The 21,656-nt window shown below is 37.7% G+C and overlaps 1 protein-coding gene across 3 annotated transcripts in view; it reads right to left on the reverse strand.

Annotated features, from left to right (window-relative positions):
• Window positions 1-21,656, reverse strand: part of specc1 (sperm antigen with calponin homology and coiled-coil domains 1) — a 177,362-nt gene that overhangs the window by 115,646 nt on the left and 40,060 nt on the right. The window contains exon 1 of one of the 3 annotated variants that reach the window (XM_055200568.2): window positions 14,147-14,467. The exons of the other annotated variants lie outside the window; for them this stretch is intronic. Coding sequence (XP_055056543.2) covers window positions 14,147-14,186 — 40 coding nt within the window. The 5' untranslated portion in view covers window positions 14,187-14,467. Of the gene's footprint in view, window positions 1-14,146; window positions 14,468-21,656 lie in introns of those variants that run through there. 3 annotated transcript variants of the gene reach the window in all.

Raw genomic sequence — 21,656 nt, forward strand, 5'->3', positions numbered from 1 at the left:
ATTTTTGCGTACCGTTACACCCCTAACCAACACACATTTATGTCCAAACATTTCGTAAAAGGTTAATGTTAAATAGCACCAATTTTACATTTCCTTTGGTGTATAAGTGTGCATACATGTTACCGATAACGATACATATCCCAAAGTAAACGATGACGCGAGTTATCATCTCTCTTTCTTGGACTACAACAAACACAAACAGTTTACATCCTGGGATTGGTGACGTAGAGCCGACATTATCATAATTCCTCCAGCTTCGGACTCACAGCCTGTAAGTTAACTCTTGTCAGCATTGTGCATGAATCTTTCAAACATGGTAAGGAGTCTCACATTTCTGGCTGACATCAGAGGTATTCAGACCAATCACAACGTACAGATTAGCTGGCCAATCAAGGCCACAGAACTTTTCAAATCCATGCGTTTCAGGAAGAGAGTGAAATCTGGAGCTACAAAAATGTACGGTATGTGGAAAATAATGTGCTTTTTTAACCATAAACCACATGAACACATTGTATTATACCAAATACACAAAACAACGTTGTTTTTATCAATGAAATAGATGCACTTAAACATAATTTGATTTAGTGTAAATGTAGCCTTTGGTAAATGGTAGGCTGGGTGTAGTCTAATTTTATCACGTAATGTCAAAGAAGGGTTATTAAATGCATGGGAATTCTTATGTTGAACCTATTAAATGGCTATTTAAAACAATGGCATTCATAGTGAGTCAATTACTGCAAGCACATATTTCCTTTTGTACTTGTGTTTTGTGAACTATATAAAAAATATTGTCAAAAATATTTAGAAAAAAGTAGATGGAAAACGTAATCAAGTGCTGAGATAAAGATAATGTATCAATTAGGGCTGGGATAAACGATTATTTTTTAAACGATTAATCTAGCGATTATTTTTTTGATGCATCGATTAATCTAACGATTCATTTTATCAGTCCGATTCGACTTCGATTCGATTCGATTCTCGATTATCTCCCCATTAATTAACTAATAGCAATTTATACAAATAGCAAAAATGTTGTTTTACATATCTGATGTAAACATTTCAATATATGTTCATTGCTCTTAAAATTTCTAAATAAAAAAAGACTATACAAGTGCAAAATAATGCATTCTAGGCAGAGCATTCAATAAAGCGTTTGCAGCTCATACTGTGCAGTTTAGTAACTGTATAAAAATCTCAAGTTCAAATTACTTTATTTTACATGCATTTATGTGCAAAACCTCTTCAATGTGCCTTTTGATGGTCAGTGTAACATTTATAACTTGATTTGTTTAATCCACATTGTTTTCGTGCTGTTCTAGTCCATTTAATGACAGATATAATCACAATTATAGACTTAAGAAGCACATATATTATTAAATGTCTTTCTCTTTAGTTTGTTTAGATAGATTAGGACTCATTTACTGCTGGACAGAGCGAATGAAAGCGCAGTCTTCTGGCAACAGTGACATATTTCATTGCTTTCTGTTACATTGCTCAAAGTCATGACGGTTTAAAATACACTTCACATTCATGATTTTAAGGTAAAATGACACATTTTCGCGTCAATCCACGAGCATTTAAACCATAAACAAAGCACTTTCACTTTAATTGACCATGAGCAGCGCAGCAGAACCGACGCAGAAACGATTGCAGCACTGTTGCTACAGAGCCGCGAGCTCGCGCTGCTCATGCGGCGGGGTGCAAGCTTGTTAACGTGGGCGCTCAAAAAAACACGCGCCGCACGTACTGCTCACACTTGCTGTGTGAAACCGGCGTGGACTGAAGCCACTCGCGTTGCTACTATTCTACGGCGCCGCCTTTTTGGGTCTGACGAATCGACGCGCATATTTTGCGTCGACGTTTTTTTTGCGTCGACGTCGTCGATTACGTCGACGCATTGTCCCAGCCCTAGTATCAATTTAACAAACCTGTTTTGTTGCCAAAGGTTTTTATTTGATCCAGCAAGCGATTTGTAGGCAAATTAGTCTTTCAATTATTTTCGGGTGGTTCTCTTTAACAGAAAAGGCCAAAAGGTAAAGTATCAAAGGAAGCGACTAAGATCACAGTGCTGCTCTCTCAAATGGCTCATTCAGTTCAGGCTGAGAAATAGCAGCTAATAGAGGTAGAAGAAGAGCTTTATTTAATCAGGGCTATTTGAAGTTACTGTGCATCTCCGCATGGTACATACTGACCCAATGCTCACCTTTCTGTCTAAGTTCCAAAGTGGTCTAAAACGATGTGTGGAAACTGAGCAGACCTACCCTGATAAGGACATTTTATGTCCATACTTATTTTTTGTTTTGGTAGAGACCCAATAAAAACCTGACAGCTTATTCTGGCAGAGACTAAAACAAGCTAGATATAGCTCTGTTCTTGTGTGACAGGCAAATCTGGTATAAACCAGCTTGTTCGGTAGATTTCTATTACATTACAACATCAGTTTAAATCTGATTTTTGAAGCATCTCCAGTGAGATCTGCTGTATGTCAATATCCATTTCCCACAGTAATGTTTTCACACACACAGGATCTTTTTGCATTAAAGGGTTTGCAATGTTGTCTTACAATAGGAATAAACTCTCTCTCTCTCCATTTATGTATATATATATATATACAGTCTTGTTCAAAATAATAGCAGTACAATGTGACTAACCAGAATAATCAAGGTTTTTAGTATATTTTTTTATTGCTACGTGGCAAACAAGTTACCAGTAGGTTCAGTAGAATCTCAGAAAACAAATGAGACCCAGCATTCATGATATGCACGCTCTTAAGGCTGTGCAATTGGGCAATTAGTTGAATTAGTTGAAAGGGGTGTGTTCAAAAAAATAGCAGTGTGGCATTCAATCACTGAGGTCATCAATTTTGTGAAGAAACAGGTGTGAATCAGGTGGCCCCTATTTAAGGATGAAGCCAACACTTGTTGAACATGCATTTGAAAGCTGAGGAAAATGGGTCGTTCAAGACATTGTTCAGAAGAACAGCGTACTTTGATTAAAAAGTTGATTGGAGAGGGGAAAACCTATAAAGAGGTGCAAAAAATGATAGGCTGTTCAGCTAAAATGATCTCCAATGCCTTATATTGGAGAGCAAAACCAGAGAGACGTGGAAGAAAACGGAAGACAACCATCAAAATGGATAGAAGAATAACCAGAATGGCAAAGGCTCAGCCAATGATCACCTCCAGGATGATCAAAGACAGTATGGAGTTACCTGTAAGTACTGTGACAGTTAGAAGATGTCTGTGTGAAGCTAATCTATTTTCAAGAATCCCCGCTAGGGCTGGGCCGGTTTGTGTTTTTTTTAACCGCGGTCGGTAATCAACAAATTCCCGCGGTTTTGCGGTTTATTGGCAAGACAACGAGTTAAATAACATGCATGATTTATTTATCTTCAATACAAAACACGTGCAAATTTCTTAAGGAACATGTAAAGTGAATATTATTTCCTTCCACATTTCTTTAATTTCAACATTCAACAACTTGAACAATTAATATTATCAGTTAAAAAAATGTTAACGCATTGTGCGTGTCCACACGTGCCGACAGACATTTCGCCACTTCTCTATCCTTAATTTGTGAATAGCCTGTAAATGACGCAAATTACTGCTGCCCTGACGGTCTGGTAAAATAACCATTTGTATGAGAAATCACTTGTACTGCATATGTGTCCGTGCTTGAGTATAGCTGGGAAGCTGCATGGAGACGCGTGTGTGTGCAAGATGACACGGTCCGTCTGTATCGCGCGCACCCGGGCAGTCCGTGTCTGTCTCGCGCGCACCCGGGCAGTCCGCTTCTGTCTCGCGCGCACCCGGGCAGTCCGCCTCCGTCTCGCGTGCTCGGACAGACCGCTTCTTTCCTCAACCCTTACCATAAACATCTGTCTTTTTCCACAAACAGAGAAAGAAGACGCAAAAGCAAAACTTTTTGAAATGTGTCCTGCTTTAGAAATGGCCACTGTTGTAGGCTAGATGAAAAAGAGACAATCTAACCTCTTTGGATATTAATCCTCAGACTGATCGCGTGCTCTTTATGTTGCGTGAAAATTTGATAATGTATGAAACCTGATTCTGTTGTTGATCTGTTGCGGCTGCTTGCACGTTCAAATTAGATAAAATGTTTGTATTACTTTAAACGAGTGACAGACAACGTCACCTGTATTTCTACTCAATGACAATTTAATATTAAAATCATATCATTTAATATTCAGTTAACAAGTTGCGGTTGTTAACAAGCTGCGTGTATAACATCCCCACATATACACACAAGTGCAGGCCAATGTTTCAAGATTTTTTTTTTTTTTTTGGCGGTTATGACGGTGAGGAGCTTAGAGCCGCGGCATGGGTCACGTGACCGCGGTATGGCGGTAATCCGGTTACCACCCCAGGCCTAATCCCCGCAAAGTCCCTCTGTTAAAAAAAGGCATGTGCAGAAGAGGTTACAATTTGCCAAAGAACACATCAACTAGCTTAAAGAGAAATGGAGGAACATTTTGTGGACTGATGAGAGTAAAATTGTTCTTTTTGGGTCCAAGGGCCACAGGCAGTTTGTGAGACGACCCCCAAACTCTGAATTCAAGCCACAGTACACAGTAAAGACAGTGAAGCATGGAGCATGATATGGGCATGTTTCTCCTACTATGGTGTTGGGTCTATTTATCGCATACCAGGGATCATGGATCAGTTTGCATATGTTAAAATACTTGAAGAGGTCATGTTGCCCTATGCTGAAGAGGACATGCCCTTGAAATGGTTGTTTCAACAAGACAATGACCCAAAACACACTAGTAAACGGGCAAAGTCTTGGTTCCAAACCAACAAAATTAATGTTATGGAGTGGCCAGCCCAATCTCCAGACCTTAATCCAATTTAGAACTTGTGGGGTGATATCAAAAATGCTGTTTCTGAAGCAAAACCAAGAAATGTGAATGAATTGTGGAATGTTGTTAAAGAATCATGGAGTGGAATAACAGCTGAGAGGTGCCACAAGTTGGTTGACTCCATGCCACACAGATGTCAAGCAGTTTTAAAAAACTGTGGTCATACAACTAAATATTAGTTTAGTGATTCACAGGATTGCTAAATCCCAGAAAAAAAAATGTTTGTACAAAATAGTTTTGAGTTTGTACAGTCAAAGGTAGACTGAACACACCCCTTTCAACTAATTGCCCAATTGCACAGCCTTAAGAGCGTGCATATCATGAATGCTGGGTCTTGTTTGTTTTCTGAGAATCTACTGAACCTACTGGTAACTTGTTTGCCACGTAGCAATAAAAAATATACTAAAAACCTTCATTATTCTGGTTAGTCACATTGTACTGCTATTATTTTGAACAAGACTGTATATATATATATATATATATATATATATATATATATATATATATATATATATATATATATATATATATATATATATATATATATATATATATATATATATATATATATATATTAGGGCCTGGACTTTAACGCGTTAATTAAGATTAATTAATTACACAAAAAATAACGTGTTAAACATTTTTAACGCATTTTAATCGCACTTATTTTTGCACCGCAGAACATTTCTCATTGGATTCGGCGATTTCGGTGGACCAATTATACTGCAGCACCAACTAGCGTTCATGACTTCAGACAACAACAAACCACAGTGAACATGAACGAAGAAGCTGATGAGATCGCTTTGGTTGGCCGCGTGGATGGGATTTTTTTTTTAATAAAAAACGAACGGATGGAAGCGTCGATAAGAGCATGGTTGTGTGTAAGCTATGCAACAAGGAATTCACATATCACCGCAGCACATCGAGCCTCAAGTATCATCTCAATGCAAAACATATAGAAGCTAGCGTGGACATTACCCCGACTCCGAGTACAACGACTTGGTTGAACAAAAATAAACAATATTTTGTTGCTTAAGCTTATGTATTCAGTCATTATTCATGGTATACTAAAAATCCATTTGAAAAAATTACTTCTCAATGTTCTCAGGTCAAATATTTATATGTGATTAAAATGTGATTAATTTCGATTAATTAATTACAAAGCCTCTAATTAATTAGATTATTTTTTTTAATCGAGTCCCGGCCTTAATATATATATATAAGTGATGCAACAATACACTTAGTTCACGGTTCAATACAATTTTCGGTTCTTGTCCACGGTTTTCGGTTCGGATGCCTTGGCCTATTACAGGTTTTTTTTAATTATTCTATGCTTAGGTAACAGAAACAGTGAGATGTTAAGAAGCAAAAATACTAGTTTTAATTGCAGTTCTTTTTATTTTATGTAAATGCTAAATCATTTTACACATTTCTAGTGTATTGATACAATAATATAAAATATAATTAAATAAAGACATAAAAATGATATCCTATTCAAACTGGGGAACATGTGAATTCATTACATTACATAAATTGGCCATTTTATATACCTGTACTTAGTAAATTAAACTTTACATTGTAAATGAAGGCTATACCTTACTGCACTACTGTTAAATCCAACATCATGTTGTCTGAAACTAAAACTAAGCAGCTATATAGGGGGTGTTATTCTTTTTTCTGCAGTGCAAAACAATTAAGTCGATTGTGTAAGGAGCTGTTATTTGTCTGTTGACTGTGAAAATAGCCCTGCCGCCAATGAGGCATTAGGCCGTTAGATTATAATAACACCTTTATAATGTTTTTATTGCACCAGACTAATGATTTATGTCTTAGACAAATTACAGCAAAGTGATGTTTATCTTTCTAGACCTGCACACAGAAAGTTATATGGCTATCATAGTGATTAATATTTTACTTTGTATGATCTGGCATTACAAATATACACCCATTGACAAACAGGACAATATTTAATATAAACATGCCACACCTATCCAAGACAAATGCACGTGAGAGAGCGTTTACTAAGATCAATACAGTGAACTCGTATATCAGCAACATACTAATCGCAAGGTAAGAGAAACAGTGACATATTTTGTTATCCTGTATCATTGTCCTTTAGATTGTTTTAAAAAATTACAAATTGTATGGGTCCGACATTAAACTAATTTTTACAAACAGACTTTATAAAAACCTTAATGGTGTCTGTCAGTGCAAGATGTTTACAAATTAAGGAAGATCTTAGTCTGGGACTAGGATAAGCCCTGTGCGGAAAACTGCCCCATAAGTATCTGAAAAGGTCAAGGGGGTGTTTTAGATAAAGTTCGGATAAATTGACTTGTCTGCTGCTAAGGTTATGCCATCATACTGATCTGAGACCAGATCTTAAACATTAGTCTGACTGCAGCAGTGAAGCGTTACATTTGCCGTGAGAAAGAAAACTTGTTGATGGGAGAGAGAGGGCAGAGCTTTGCCCTTGAGCACAACAGCAGGTCACCACCCTTTAACAGGTAAAGCTTTGCATAATCTCTCCTTTTAATGAGACTTCTCTGCAAAACGAACACAAGCCCTCAGAACATGCAGTAAATGCCTTACAAAACGCAAACTTGTGCACCTCACGTATTTCTTAAGAACTAGACCTTTAACCCTATAGCACATTGACTCATAGTTCCTTCTAAAATTTAGATAAATAAAAACACATTTAACAATCTGCATAATTTGATCATTGATGTCTACAGTGTAAATGGTGCAGGTAGAATTCTTAAAGTCCCTGCAAAGCACAGTGTTACATATTTTTTCACATATTTTTTACTTAACGTTATTCCAAATGTTTTCAACCATTTGGAAATCCTGAAAATTCGTCATTTTAAAAAGCAATCTGTCGCTAGTGTCTATGTCAGCTGTGTCATGTCTGGGTTATTTATGGTTTTTGCTTATACTGTCAAAGAAACTATAGGTCTGTTTCACTTCATGAGGCACTGCGCATGCACTGCGATTGGTAAAAATTACATATTGTGCCGTTGAAGGTATAGTTTACCCCCCAAAAAAAGTTTTGCAGTCGCTATTTATTTACCCTCAAGTTTTGTATAATTGTTTTAGTTCTGCTGACCACAAAGGAAGATATTTATAATCAAGCAGAAAACAGGAGCACAATTCAGTTCCATAGTAAAAAACAGGGTTCCCACACCTTAGTTAACTCCAAATTCAAGGACCTTTCAAGGACTTTCCAGGTCCAATACCCTCAAACTTCAAGGACTAAATGTGGGGACACATTTCAAGTGAAAGCAAGGTTACATTGTGTTACCTTTTCAGATACATTGTTACAGTTTCCTTTCGAGGGAACTCTCGCTGCGTCACTGCGGTGACACTTTTGGGACGCCGATATGGTCATTTTTTTACACATCGGCATCGTTCCGATGTCAAAATAGGGCCGATGTGAACAGGCCGATAATCATTCCTGTGTATTTGACGTGTGTGTAGGAGACGTGAGTGTGGGGGTTAGGGTTAGGTTAGGTTACAAAAGTAAAAAAAGTGTTTTGGAAAATAGCTCTTTATTTGATTATCATTAAAATGTGTTTTCTATACAGAGATATCGGCATCAGCAAATATCGGTATCGGCCATAACAGACAAGGGTCATATTGGTTATCGGTATCGGCCAAAATTTTCACATCGGTGCATCACTAGCTGTGGGTGGATAGTGCAGATTAAGGGGCGATATTATCCCCCCTTTGCCATCACAAGGGGAGCAAAATTTCAATTACCTATTTTTTCACATGCTTGCAGAGAATGGTTTAACAAAACTAATTTACTGAGTTGATCTTTTTCACATTTACTAGGTTGATAGAAACACCGGGGACCCAATTATAGCACTTAAACATGGAAAAAAGTCGGATTTTCATGATATATCCCCTTTAAAGCATCAATATAGTTGTTTCCTTTGTAGTTAATAGAGACCAGCAACCTGAGGCATTTCAGACGTCCAGTAATCCAGCCTAAAATTCCTCTTCTTCCTCTGTTGTTATCTAAAACAACTAACACCGCTGACAAGCAGATAATGCATACACAAACTATCTGATGAGCTGGACATGGAAGGACAAAGAAAACAAACAAGAGTTGTTGTTCCACCGACCGGGCCACTGTTATTGCTGTGCTGATATCACCAGAGGTTCACACAATACTATCGCAATACAAAAACTCACTCTCTATCATTTCCCCTCTCAACAAAGCATTTGGCATATAAGTTCAGTATTACACAAACCCTAAAACATTTGGATAATGTGAACCTAGTCACCGACAGGGTGCTGGACCTTTCTTCTGTCCTTTTTTGAGCATGAAATTGCTTCTTTTTACCCGTCCTTTGCTATTTTTCCAACCCATCCTGGTGGACAAACATCTTTTCCTTTTCAAACTGTTCTGAAAACAGATTCGCCGTTGAGCCATGTTTGAATGCGAAGGTCATCTGAATAACCGCTGAGCATAGTCGCTTGTTCATTCTCCATTAGATTAAAATCGCTTTGCTAGAAACCTCCCTGCTTTTAAACAGTCCATCTTTTCGTTTACAGATTAGAAGTGTAAAGTTTAACAGATATAGCTGTCCATTAAACCAAATTGAATGCTTTCAGCTTTCAACTTTCTTGGTACAACTCAGCTGTAGCTGACAACATGTGTGGAGAGATAAAATGAGCTTCCCTTTCCAACGCACCACCCCATTCTCACAACATGAATCGATTTCCTAAAAACAATTCTGACTCAGAGCTAAGTGCAACCTAAATCAACTTTTAATAAAGTTACAGATAGACAGTGTTTGGGGCGTCTTTTATAAACATTGTACTGTCCGTTCTTTGATGCCTACAAGACGTGAACATTTCCATGTTACATGTTGCATAAAAGCGAACATCTGTTGTCCAATACAAATGTAATCATTAAAACAAGTTTCATTTGGTATAAAAATAAATTAAGTTGCTCTCTGCCAGCAAAGTCATTCTTTACTGACATTATGGGTAGCTCATCTGACATCAAAGGCAGATCTGGAAATCATAAAAACAAAGCAATTAAGTCAAGTGGATTCGCTTATGCGATTATAATGCGTAAGCTACGTAGATTTATTGTGGAGAGAAAGAAAAATCTGTAAAAGAAGCATCTTGTGAGACATTCAAATGTTATCAGTAAAACAAAATCTCTATTAGGGTGGATAAAAGCATCCGCTAAATGCCTAAATGTAAATGGGTGGTCTTTTAAGTGATTGTGGATTATGCCTTTGTGTGTGTGTTTTTTGTTGCCGTATTGGACCGAGAAAGGGTTTCTACTAAAAGTTTGATTGATTTTAAAAGGGGAAAGCTTGCTGTCCTTGTATAAACCTAGATAGTGAAATCAGTCCAGCTGTTTCGAAATAATGCTCACACATACAGTATGGCTTGTATAATAATTCATCCTCCTTATTTTGCTCTGGTACCTTATCTAATCTGGACTCTTTCAAAGCCAGACTCGTTGCTCTATCCAAACCTTTTCCATTATAAATGAATCATCACATTTCTCCCCAGCTCAAAGTGATGGCTTTATCGCGGTTTAATCTCCTTGTGGATTTATTCAAAATGCATTGAACCTTGATAAATCAGGGACTGTAAACATCTGGATGGTGGAAGGAAGTGTAATCAGCATCAAAAGGTAATTTCTTTACAGAATTGCGACATATTCCTAAAAACATATTTACTTTTGCCAAAGGATGTCAAGCTGTAAAGGTAGATAAAGTTGTGTGTGTGTGTGTGTGTGTGTGTGTGTGTGTGTGTTCATCACAAAAACCTACTGTTTCATCTCAAGCACATATAAACACGCACACATTGGCAGCGTTTTCTATCATAGATAAGATTCCTGCTGTGGTAAACAGGCGGCCGGCCGCAGTCTCTCTGCCAGACAACACACAATCATCTGTTCAACCACACACATTAAGGATGCAAATACACTGTGAAGGAATTTTTTGTTTTCAGAACGTTCAGTAGGAAACTCACGATTCGATCACAAGGACATGTGAAGATTACAGTAACTCTACAACTGAACTGAATGTCAACTTTCATGAGCTGGCAAGACCAACAACCAGGCAAGAGCACAGACAGCACAGCATACAGAGTGATTGTGAGAAAGAGAGACATCAAACTGGCAGGGTAAAACAAAATGTATATAAATTAACAGTAAAATGCAACACTTTTTTATGCAAATGTATGAGAATATTTATCTGGGTAGGTGACAAATAATCCATAAATTTGGGGCGGCAGTGGCTCAGTGGTTCATGTAGGTTGTCTACAAACCGGAAGGTTGGTGGTTCAATCCCCGGCTCCACCGGACCAAGTGTTGAGGTGTCCCTGAGCAAGACACCTAACCCCAGCTGCTCCCGACGAGCTGGCTGGCGCCTTGCATGGCTGACACCGCCGTCGGTGTATAAATTTGCGTGCGTGAATGGGTGAATCTGAGGCTAATTGTAAAGCGCTTTGGATGGCCATAGGTCTGTTAAAAGCGCCATATAAATGCAGTCCATTTACCATAAATGTTTCATATGGTGTGACACAGCAAAAACTGAAAAATTGTTTAAAAAAATTGAAGACATGTTATTTGTAACTCTAATATTAAGATAAATCTCTCTCAAGCTATATGTATATTATGAGGGTTTTTCCAAAATTTTAGGAACCTTATGACACACCTTAATAGGGATGCTCCGATCAGGAATTTTGCAGCCGATACAGAGAACCAATTTGTTGGCTTTATAATCGGCCGATACCAATGCCCCGATGCTGATTCTTTAAGGTAATATACTCTTTTTCTAGATAAAGTAATACCACAGATGTAGCATTATATTATTCTCAGTAATTAGGTAGCCTATATTATTGTTTTAATAGAGAATCAAATAAATAAGCCCAAAAAAATTATAATATGCAGGTCACACATCAGCAACGGGTTGTAAAATGATCGCACTGCGTAAAAATGGTCTTCAATTGCGGCCGCATTTAGGAGCCCTATGATGACAAAAGTAAACAGAAATGTCGGTCCATGAGATCGGCAAATTTAGCGAGTACCGATCGATTCATTTAATGCGGTACCGATCAGTGGCCGATCAATCCGAGTATCTCTACACCTTATGACACATTTACATGTCAACTACCCATCCCCTGTGGTGGACTGTGGGTTTTCAGCACATACACAACACAGACTGTCTGACAGACAGACAGACAGACAAAGATAGATACTGTAGACAGACAGGCAGGCAAACACGACAGACAGACAGAAAACAGACAGACAGGTAGGCATGCAGGCAGGCAGACAAGACAAGACAAGACAAGACAAGACAAGACAAGACAAGACAAGACAAGACAAGACAAGACAAGACAAGACAAGACACAACAAGACAAGACAAGACAAGACAAGACAAGACAGACAGGACAGGACAGGACACAACACCACAGACAAGACAAGACAGGTAGGCATGCATGCAGGCAGGCAGACAAGATAGACAGACAGATACACAGACAGACATACAGACATGACAGACAGACACAACAGACAGACCCGACAGACTGACTGACCGACCCGACAGACTGACTGACCGACAGACAGACACGACGGACAGACAGACACGACCGGCTCAACAGACAGACAGACAGACAGATTTGAATTTTCAAGACAGTCAGTCAGAAATATGACAGACAGACACGACAGACAGAGACGACAGACAGAGACAACAGACAGACAAGCCAGACAGACAGACATGACAGACAGAGAGCCAAGCCAGACAGACACGACAGACAGACACACCAGACAGACACGGCAGACAGACACAACAGACAAACACGACAGACAGACGGACACAACAGACAGACAGACAGGACAGACTTAAACGACACGACAGACACACCAGACAGTCACGCCAGACAGACAGACATGCCAGACAGACACAACAGACAAACACAACAGACAGACACAGACAGACAGACAGACAGGACAGACACAACAACACGACAGACAGACATGACAGACAGATTTTCATTTTCATGACAGTCAGTCAGAAATATGACAGACAGACATGACAGACAGAGACGACAGACAGACAGAGACAACAGACAGACAAGCCAGACAGACAGACACGACAGACAAGCCAGACAGACATGACAGACAGACAGACAGACAGACAGACACACCAGACAGACACGCCAGACAGACACAACAGACAAACACGACAGACAGACAGACACAACAGACAGACAGACAGGACAGACACAACGACACGACAGACAGACATGACAGACTCACATGACAGACAGATTTTCATTTTCATGACAGTCAGTCAGAAATACGACAGACAGACACGACAGACAGAGACGACAGACAGACAGACACGCCAGACAGACAGACAGACACGACAGACAGACACGCCAGACAGACATGCCAGACAGACACTACAGACAGACACGACAGTCAGTTCATTTTCATTACAGTCAGTCAAAAATTTAATAGCATACATATCATTAAACTGCATGAACAATAATTTGAGGTGTCATTTACATCTGTCATATCGCAAATTTTTGACAAAGGTGATTTGCCGAAAAATTAAGTTTGTGTGAATGTGCAGTCAAACTTTCTTTTCAAGATCATTCATGTCAACAAAACAAATGGTGTTGGGTAAGCTACACACCCAGATTTACTTTAAGGGGCTTTTTGATGAGTAAAAGTAATACTGTTTGCTTTAGTATCAGAGGTCACATATTGTGCAGGCTATTTCCGAGCAGCTCTGACTCAGTATGGTGCTCTGTCTTGACAGCATGTACACACACAGGGCAGTAATGAATACCAATGAGAGGTACAGTATACAAGTGTAGATAAGAGCTTCATTCATCATCTTAAAACTCCTACAGCTGCACTGTCACATCACGACGGCGGGCGTCCAACAGCACAACAGTGTCAATGACACAGGGAAATAGAGGGACAGAGGAAGCGCAAGGAAACAGACTGATACACCGACAAAAAACAACCAGCGTACATGCTGTTCACCAGGATAACTTAGCTGGTCAACATACATAGGATGAAGTTGGTTGATGAAGGACATCTTGTCACCAACGCTAGTTTGGTGGCCAAACCAGTATGTGACACACACAGTAAATTTAGCAAGTGGGCTGAAAAAAAATTTGGTCAAGTGTTGGATGGTGACAGTGAGCCATAATCCCAAACAACACACAAGAATGATAAATGATAAAGAATACATCCACAGCAAGATGATATATTAGTCAAACCTGTCTCCGGCTCCTCCACCCTGGTTTCTTGGTTCCCCATGTCTGTTCTACTCGCTGTTTCACTGATGACACGCTAATCCATCAGAGCAGAGCTCCGACCTCAGCCAGACACACCTGACAGATCACACAAATCAGTCCTAATTCAATGCCGGCACGTAGAAAAAGACAATATGTTACAGTCCTGTTTGTCCTCTCTTCTCGTCCTGACGGGTATGAATCAGCAACTGGATCACATTCCTGCTGTCCCAGTCAAACACTAGTCAGTGTTTCGCTCTCTCTCTCTCTCTCTCTCTCTCACTGCATGAGCCAACAGCTGTAGCAGAATGTAGTCAGTGTTTATTATTCTGCTTTGATCAGATACATAGGGGGCGTGGCCTTACTCTGTCACACATCTGCTCCTCCTCCATAAACTCAAGCATGCAAATTAGAGCAAATACAGTTTTTCATCTCTCTCTCTCTCTCTCTCTCTCTCTTGATTACTACTCTTTTCATTATCTTTTTTTGCACTGCAGCTGGTAGTGGAACCGTATGGAAAGAAGAATGTGTATGACAGTATGAACAAGAGGAGGAATTCATTCACCTTAAAATGTGAAGGATGCCAAGAGAAGAGGCACTTTCTTCTCTATGCAAAAACACAGACTGGATGGAGTGTTGGGATTTTACAACCCCTAGTTTTGACTGATTCATTTAGTTTCTTAGTAAAAGGTATGAAAGCATAGATGCATTTTTCTCTTTTGCCCCCTGCCCCGTTCCATACTCATTTAGAATACATGAGAGTTAAATATTCATGCTGGCTAAGAAAAACACGTCATCTTAGCCTGAATCTGTCCTGAACTGAACAATACAAACACATAGCACACATATTTTTTTCTTCTTTACTCCTGCTACATTCTTCTCCTTCTATTCTCACATTCCCTCTCTCTCTCTCTCTCAATAAAAAATGGAGCAATAATGAATCTCTTATTACACAGCTGTCTTGCAAATAAATAAATGGACATGAAATATTGATTTGAATTTTTATTGCAACATGAAAGAGACTATGAATTGATATGTAATTAAATGCGCTGTATTGAAAACCAATTCCATGGAACATAGTGCTGCAACGGATTCCTATTTGATCCGTGATCCGTACGGATCATGACCCACGGTTGGGCTAGCATGTGATTCGCGGATTAATACGCAAATTTAAAAGGGAAAGTTTATTACTTGAAAGTTTATAACTTTGTTTCAAAGGTTTGCGAATGTTAACATTCAAGTGATTTTAAAGGATAATTCCGGTATTTAACACTTTGAGTCTCATTTCTGGTTTGTTTTGGATGAACTACAGTGATGGACACAGAAATTTTGACAATGGGTCGAGTCTTGACTTTTCGACTCATTTAGAAGCGTCTCTTGACTGCTTCAGAATGGAAGTCAATGGCCATGCACAAACATGTCATTAAAACAACACTTAACGTTCATTTTCAAAACTGTACTACTCACCGAGTGGTTCGTGGTGTTCGTTGATGATTAAAAACAAATATATTGGCGCAATGTATGATTTCAATCCGTGTTATTTGCTATAGTGGAACTATTTTTTCAGATACCTCACAACCGTGTATATACTTCCGCTCTATATTTGAGTCTGAAGCATGAATGAACGTAGTCCAACAAACTGTAATAAAACGGTAACATACTTTCAAAATCAAGTTTATTTATCACACAATCCAATATGTTTTTTTCATCGGCAGAACAATAAAGAAGATATTTTGCAGAAACCCAGGTGCTCTGTCATGCAAGTCAACAGATCCGCACACTTTAACGGTGCATTTACACGGGGCTTAAGCGTTAACGCTTCCCATTCACTTTTAATCGGTGATGTCATGCGTTGCTGAACTGAATTGTGGATCCGTCGGCGCCGCATCAGTGCCGTTACTGGCGGCAGAAGTTGAACATTTCTCAACTTTTTAAGCGGCCAAGAGAAGTCAATGGAATTTTACAAAATGCCAAATAAAACACGACAGAAACTGTATTTCGCTACACAACTTGTTTTTAATCATCAACGAACACCACAAACCACTCGGTGAGTAGCACAGTTTTGAAAATGAACGTTAAGTGTTGTTTTAATGACATGTTTGTGCATGGCCATTGACTTCCATTCTGAAGCAGTCAAGAGACGCTTCTAAACGAGTCAAAAAGTCAAGACACGACCCATTGTCAAAATTTCTGTGTCCATCACTGTAGTTCATCCAAAACAAACCAGAAATGAGACTCAAAGTGTTAAATACCGGAATTATCCTTTAAACTATTTAACCGTCAAAAGGCACTAAAGTGAGCAGTTTACTTTACGCACAAATGCATGTGCGGTTGAATGTGCCCGTTCCAACTCCAATCAGACGTGATCATCTTTCAAAGAACTCTTGATGTGTAAACTTTAGAGAGTTGCGTCACTGTATCTCATACTGTAGTGTATTAAAATACATTTGGCTAATAGAGCAATGAAACCAACGTAACGTTTTTATGTGGGACGACTGTTTATGCTGTGCCGTTTGTAATTCGCCCTCTGTCTATGTGTGTGCGCGGGTTTAAGTGCACTCAGTAGTGCACACACGGAGAGACGTGTTTCAAAAAGCAAGCGAACATAAAATCTTTCTGTTATTGACAGGGCACACTCAACCAAAATGATCTCCACAGTATTCTTTTCTAATAAAAACATTTGTTTATGTCTTAAGTGTGTGTATAAATTAGAAGCAGAAACCAGTCTGTGCTTATTTGTTCTTAAAGAGACAGTAACATCAATTAACCTACTTAAGTCTGTGTCATTAATGTTAATCAAACAACCCAAGACAAAGAGAAAATCACTTCTGTAGCTCTAAAAATAATAATTATATTTAATTAATACAATACAGTGTTATTATTTAATTGATTCGATTTCTGTATCTAATGATAATTTTAGACCTTACTTAATGTGCAACTTTGTTCTTTTTTATAAATGTTTGTAATTTCTTGATTTGAATCTCTGAAAAATAATCCGATCCATGCCTCAAAAACCGTAATGTGATCCGAACCAAGATTAGGAGCATAATCTAATAATGAGATTAGGAGCATAACATTTTAGTACATTTTTTCAAGACATGTGTTTGTAATTCTGAACAGTGATTCCTGTGAATTGCAGGTAGTTTTAATTAGTCATTCTGTGTAGGTGAAAACATTTGTCCATACATGTTTAAAAGAACACAAAAACCTGTTCCACTGATGGCGCTTTCATTCTTGTTTCACTCCTCTGTAGTTTCGCATTGCTTTCATCTCTTCACTCATCATATATGATTATCAGCACATGAGCAAGAGAAAAACTTCGTCATGCAAATGTTTGAAGATAATGTCAGCATTAATCATTAATGGCCACCCATATGGTTACCAATTTAGAATAAAGAAACGTCTCGAGGGCAAAAGTTCCAGTTAAATTTGGGCTAAACAGACAACACAAACTGAACTAAAGATAACAAAAATTACAAATATAGTTATTATGGCATTGGGTGGTAATTAATGGTGTCATTACAAGTTTAACACTGAAATTAAATATTTTGGTTGTAAATGCTAAAAATTTTCAAGAAAATGAGATCTTAAAGGTAAATTGCCTTAACAATCTTTAAAAGTTCACCCAAATATGAAAATCTCAGTTAAAACCTCAAAATAATCAGTCCATATAATATATCATGGTTTCCCAAACTGGGGTCCGCAGGCCGCTTGTGAGGGTGATAAAAATGTATTAATTACATTTAAATCATAAATTGTAAATAAATTATTTTTAAATGTAAAAATCTAAATAAAACATTCACTTACACAAAATATATACTTTATTTGTTTAATCTGAATGTTGTGACCACACCATATCAGAAAACTGAAAACTCATGCAAAATGGACAGATATGTTGTATGTACCAATACATGAAAATGATGAGATTAAGGTCCAATATAATAACTAGGGATGCACCAATAGGATTTTTTTGGGGCCGATACCGATTTATACAGACAACTTCTGGCCGATACCGATATTAAACACTTGTATACAATACTATACAGTTGGTCTATTACTGTAGCTAGTTTATTTCTGCATCAACTTATTTTTTACTGAACATGAATTGGATCTAATTAACATTCAACTGACCAACATAATAAGAGAGGCACAAATTAAGCTAAAACAAATATAATAAGACAGCATGACAACCTTTAAAGGTGGTTTTAGCTATTCAGTATTTATTTTATTAACAATATTAACTCTTTTTTTTTTTTTTACATATAATGGATTTCTTTATGCAGTTAATTAATAAACAATCTGTATCGGCCTTTCTCGTGCTATTGCCGATATGCCGCTGGTTTCAAATTCATCAAAAATCGGCCGATAAATATTGGCGGCCGATACATCGGTGCATCACTAAAAATAACAATAACTATGTAAAATACTACTTATACAATTTTAAAACAGATGAAAATGTTTTTAAAGTAAAACATGCAGATGTGCTCTTAAATTATTCTTCAAGTAAATAATTTAGGTCAAGGGATTTTGACCGACGTAAAAGTTTGAAAACCCCTGACATACAGTATATTTAAGAATAAAAGCAAAACTGGCAAAATGTCAATACATGGTGCACATGTAGAGATTAACACCTTCAACTACTGTAAGCACTCAGTCTAAACACTTGTAAGCTTATTGTTTTGAATAGGGTGACAGCACACTATTTACACATATTGTCAATCCCCAACAGTGCGTCATACTATTGATTCGTCATTGACAATGACATAAGCGTTGTTACATCTAACCAATCTGTCATGTAGTGGAAACTGAACACAAAATGGAAGTCTTCATTCAAGTATGGTGAGACAGACAGCAGGACACGTGTACTTAACCAGAATGGGAAGGTTCTCCACTGTTATTTATAGAGGAGAGACCATGTGCCTCTTAGTTCATTTCATTTTAAAGCCCTAACAGCAACACGTTATTGTATATTATAAATATTATATTATAAACCTGTGATATAGCTTTAAACAAAAAACTGTGACGTCTGCTTTCAGATGAATGTATTTATTGTATAATAATGCATGTTTATTTAAGTAGTTGGTGCTATTTTCATTCCCTGACTTTTCTAATTTTTTATTTGTGTTTTATTAATAATATTTACCAAACATTTTCAAATGCAAATTTAAAAAAAAAAACCTGTTTAATAACAGAGCCAATATTGACAGAGCTATATTTATCTTTTATATAAATATAAGTTAGCTAAGGTTATGCCAACACAGTAATGTGTATTATACTATTTAGTAAAGGCATGCAGGGAATGCTAATATGAACTGCATCCCTACTAACTTACTGACTAAATAATGTTACGCAAATCACTGAATTGTTCAGGTTTATTAAATGAAAACAAGACGCATAAAAACACAAACTCAGAGCGAATCTGTGCTGTACATAGTGCTCAGTCAACTGTCAGACACAGCCAACCAGTGAAAACAAAAGCTGTGCGTCTGGTTGGCCGAGAGCTTAAAATTCCAGTTCAGTATCTGTCACTTTCATGAGTGAAAGTATGACAGCAACATTAAACCATTACAATGAAAGGTGACATGCTGTAGTAATGACAAACTCTCAACAAATACCATTTAAATAAGTCCATTAATAGCATAATGGAGCCTGAGAGCACGAGTCCAAATTAAATGAATATGAAAAAAAAACAATTATAAAAAAGAATCCTATGGAAGTGAATGGTGCCCCAGATCTGTTTGGTTATTAACAATTTTCTAACTATGAGGGTAAGTAAATGATGACATTTTCATTTTTCACTGAAAAATGAACATTTTACAAGATTTTTTTAAGATGTCAAATAAATATTTGGTGTCCCCAGAGTGTGTATGTAAAGTTTTAGCTCAAAATACCATATAGATCATTTATTATAGCATGTTAAAATTGCCACTTTGTATGTGTGAGTAAAAATGTAACATTTTTTGGTGTGTCCTTTAACATGCAAATGATCTGATCTCTGCACTAAATGGCAGTGCCGTGGTTGGATAGTGCAGATTAAGGGGTGGTATATCCCCTTCTGACATCACAAGGCGAGCCAAATTTCAATGATCTATTTTTCACGTGCTTGCAGAAAATTATTTACCAAAACTAAGTTACTGGGTTGATCTTTTTTACATTTTCTAGGTTGATAGAAGCACTGAGGCCATAATTATAGCACTTAAACATGAAAAAAGTCAGATTTCATGATTTTTCTTCTTTAATATTGTAACAAACACATGACATATGTTACAGGTAACTACAAATCACAAATATTTTTGGTTTCCTTCATTATTTTCTCCCACATAAGGATGTCCTTTTTTTAACCGAGATAAGCAAAGATAAATGAGTCATTACTTTTTAACATTTCCGGTGAATGCATTGTAGTGTCTTGAGTCAGACGGAATGTATTACATTCATGTGGTAGAAACAAAAGGTGGCATGATTAAAAATGCCTTTTCCCTAATGACGTTAGGCAAACAATTTCTGTACCAGTTTCAGGAACTGCACGCCCGGTCGCTCTATCTCAACCCAGCGAGACTTTGGGGGAACAAACCCAATCGCAGATGAGGTTGGGGGACACGAAACAAGACTTTATTATAATACAAACACAAAGCAAAAACCCACAATGGGGAAAACAGTGCTAGAAATAAAACATACTAGACAGGACTTACTCTAACAAACAGAACTGAAATAAGGACTCGACAGGAACACCGACTGGTCTCGACCCAAACACAGACTGGACACAACCCAATCAACGAGATCTGGGGAGACTTGACAGCCAAGCAAATCTATCTTGGGACAAGATACATACAATAATACCTACTTATATTCTGTATATAATGCACAAGCACAGGACACTAGATTACAGGGCTTCATATAGTGGAACAAATCAAGAGGGAACAGTGGAAACTAATCAAACAGTGATGGGATGATCTAACGAGGAGACGACGGGGCATAAACGAGACACGGAAGCACACATCCCAAACAACAAAGGCCATGTGCTACCACACAAAACATCCTGCCGCATGACTATGAATTACTACGACAGGATGGCATGATCATGACCACCAGCCCTGGAAAGCCAAGACATATTAAAAAAATCTTCATGCTTAGGAGCACATGCATGGATGTGAATCTAATTTTTGCCTGAGATGTAACCATGATTTCTGTTTAACCTTCCTGGCAAAAAGATAGTTTACATTTCTGTATTCGGCTAGTCTGACATACTTCATTATGCTACATGAGAAAGATTAAAAACACTCATAAATAGTTTTGTTGCTCTAAATCTGATCAAACTAAAATTGAGCAGATTCTATTTCACTCAAGTCTCAACTTAATTGCTTAATGGTTATTATAATGAATTCCAGAACTGGTTCTTCTATCTAAAAACATTCTGAATGAGAACAATGTAAATAATAGTATCTTACAAAAGTAATACATTGTTTGTTTATCATCATTTACCATCAATGCGGCTAAA

This window comes from Misgurnus anguillicaudatus, chromosome 22 (genome assembly GCF_027580225.2).
Source record: "Misgurnus anguillicaudatus chromosome 22, ASM2758022v2, whole genome shotgun sequence".
NCBI lineage: Eukaryota > Metazoa > Chordata > Actinopteri > Cypriniformes > Cobitidae > Misgurnus > Misgurnus anguillicaudatus.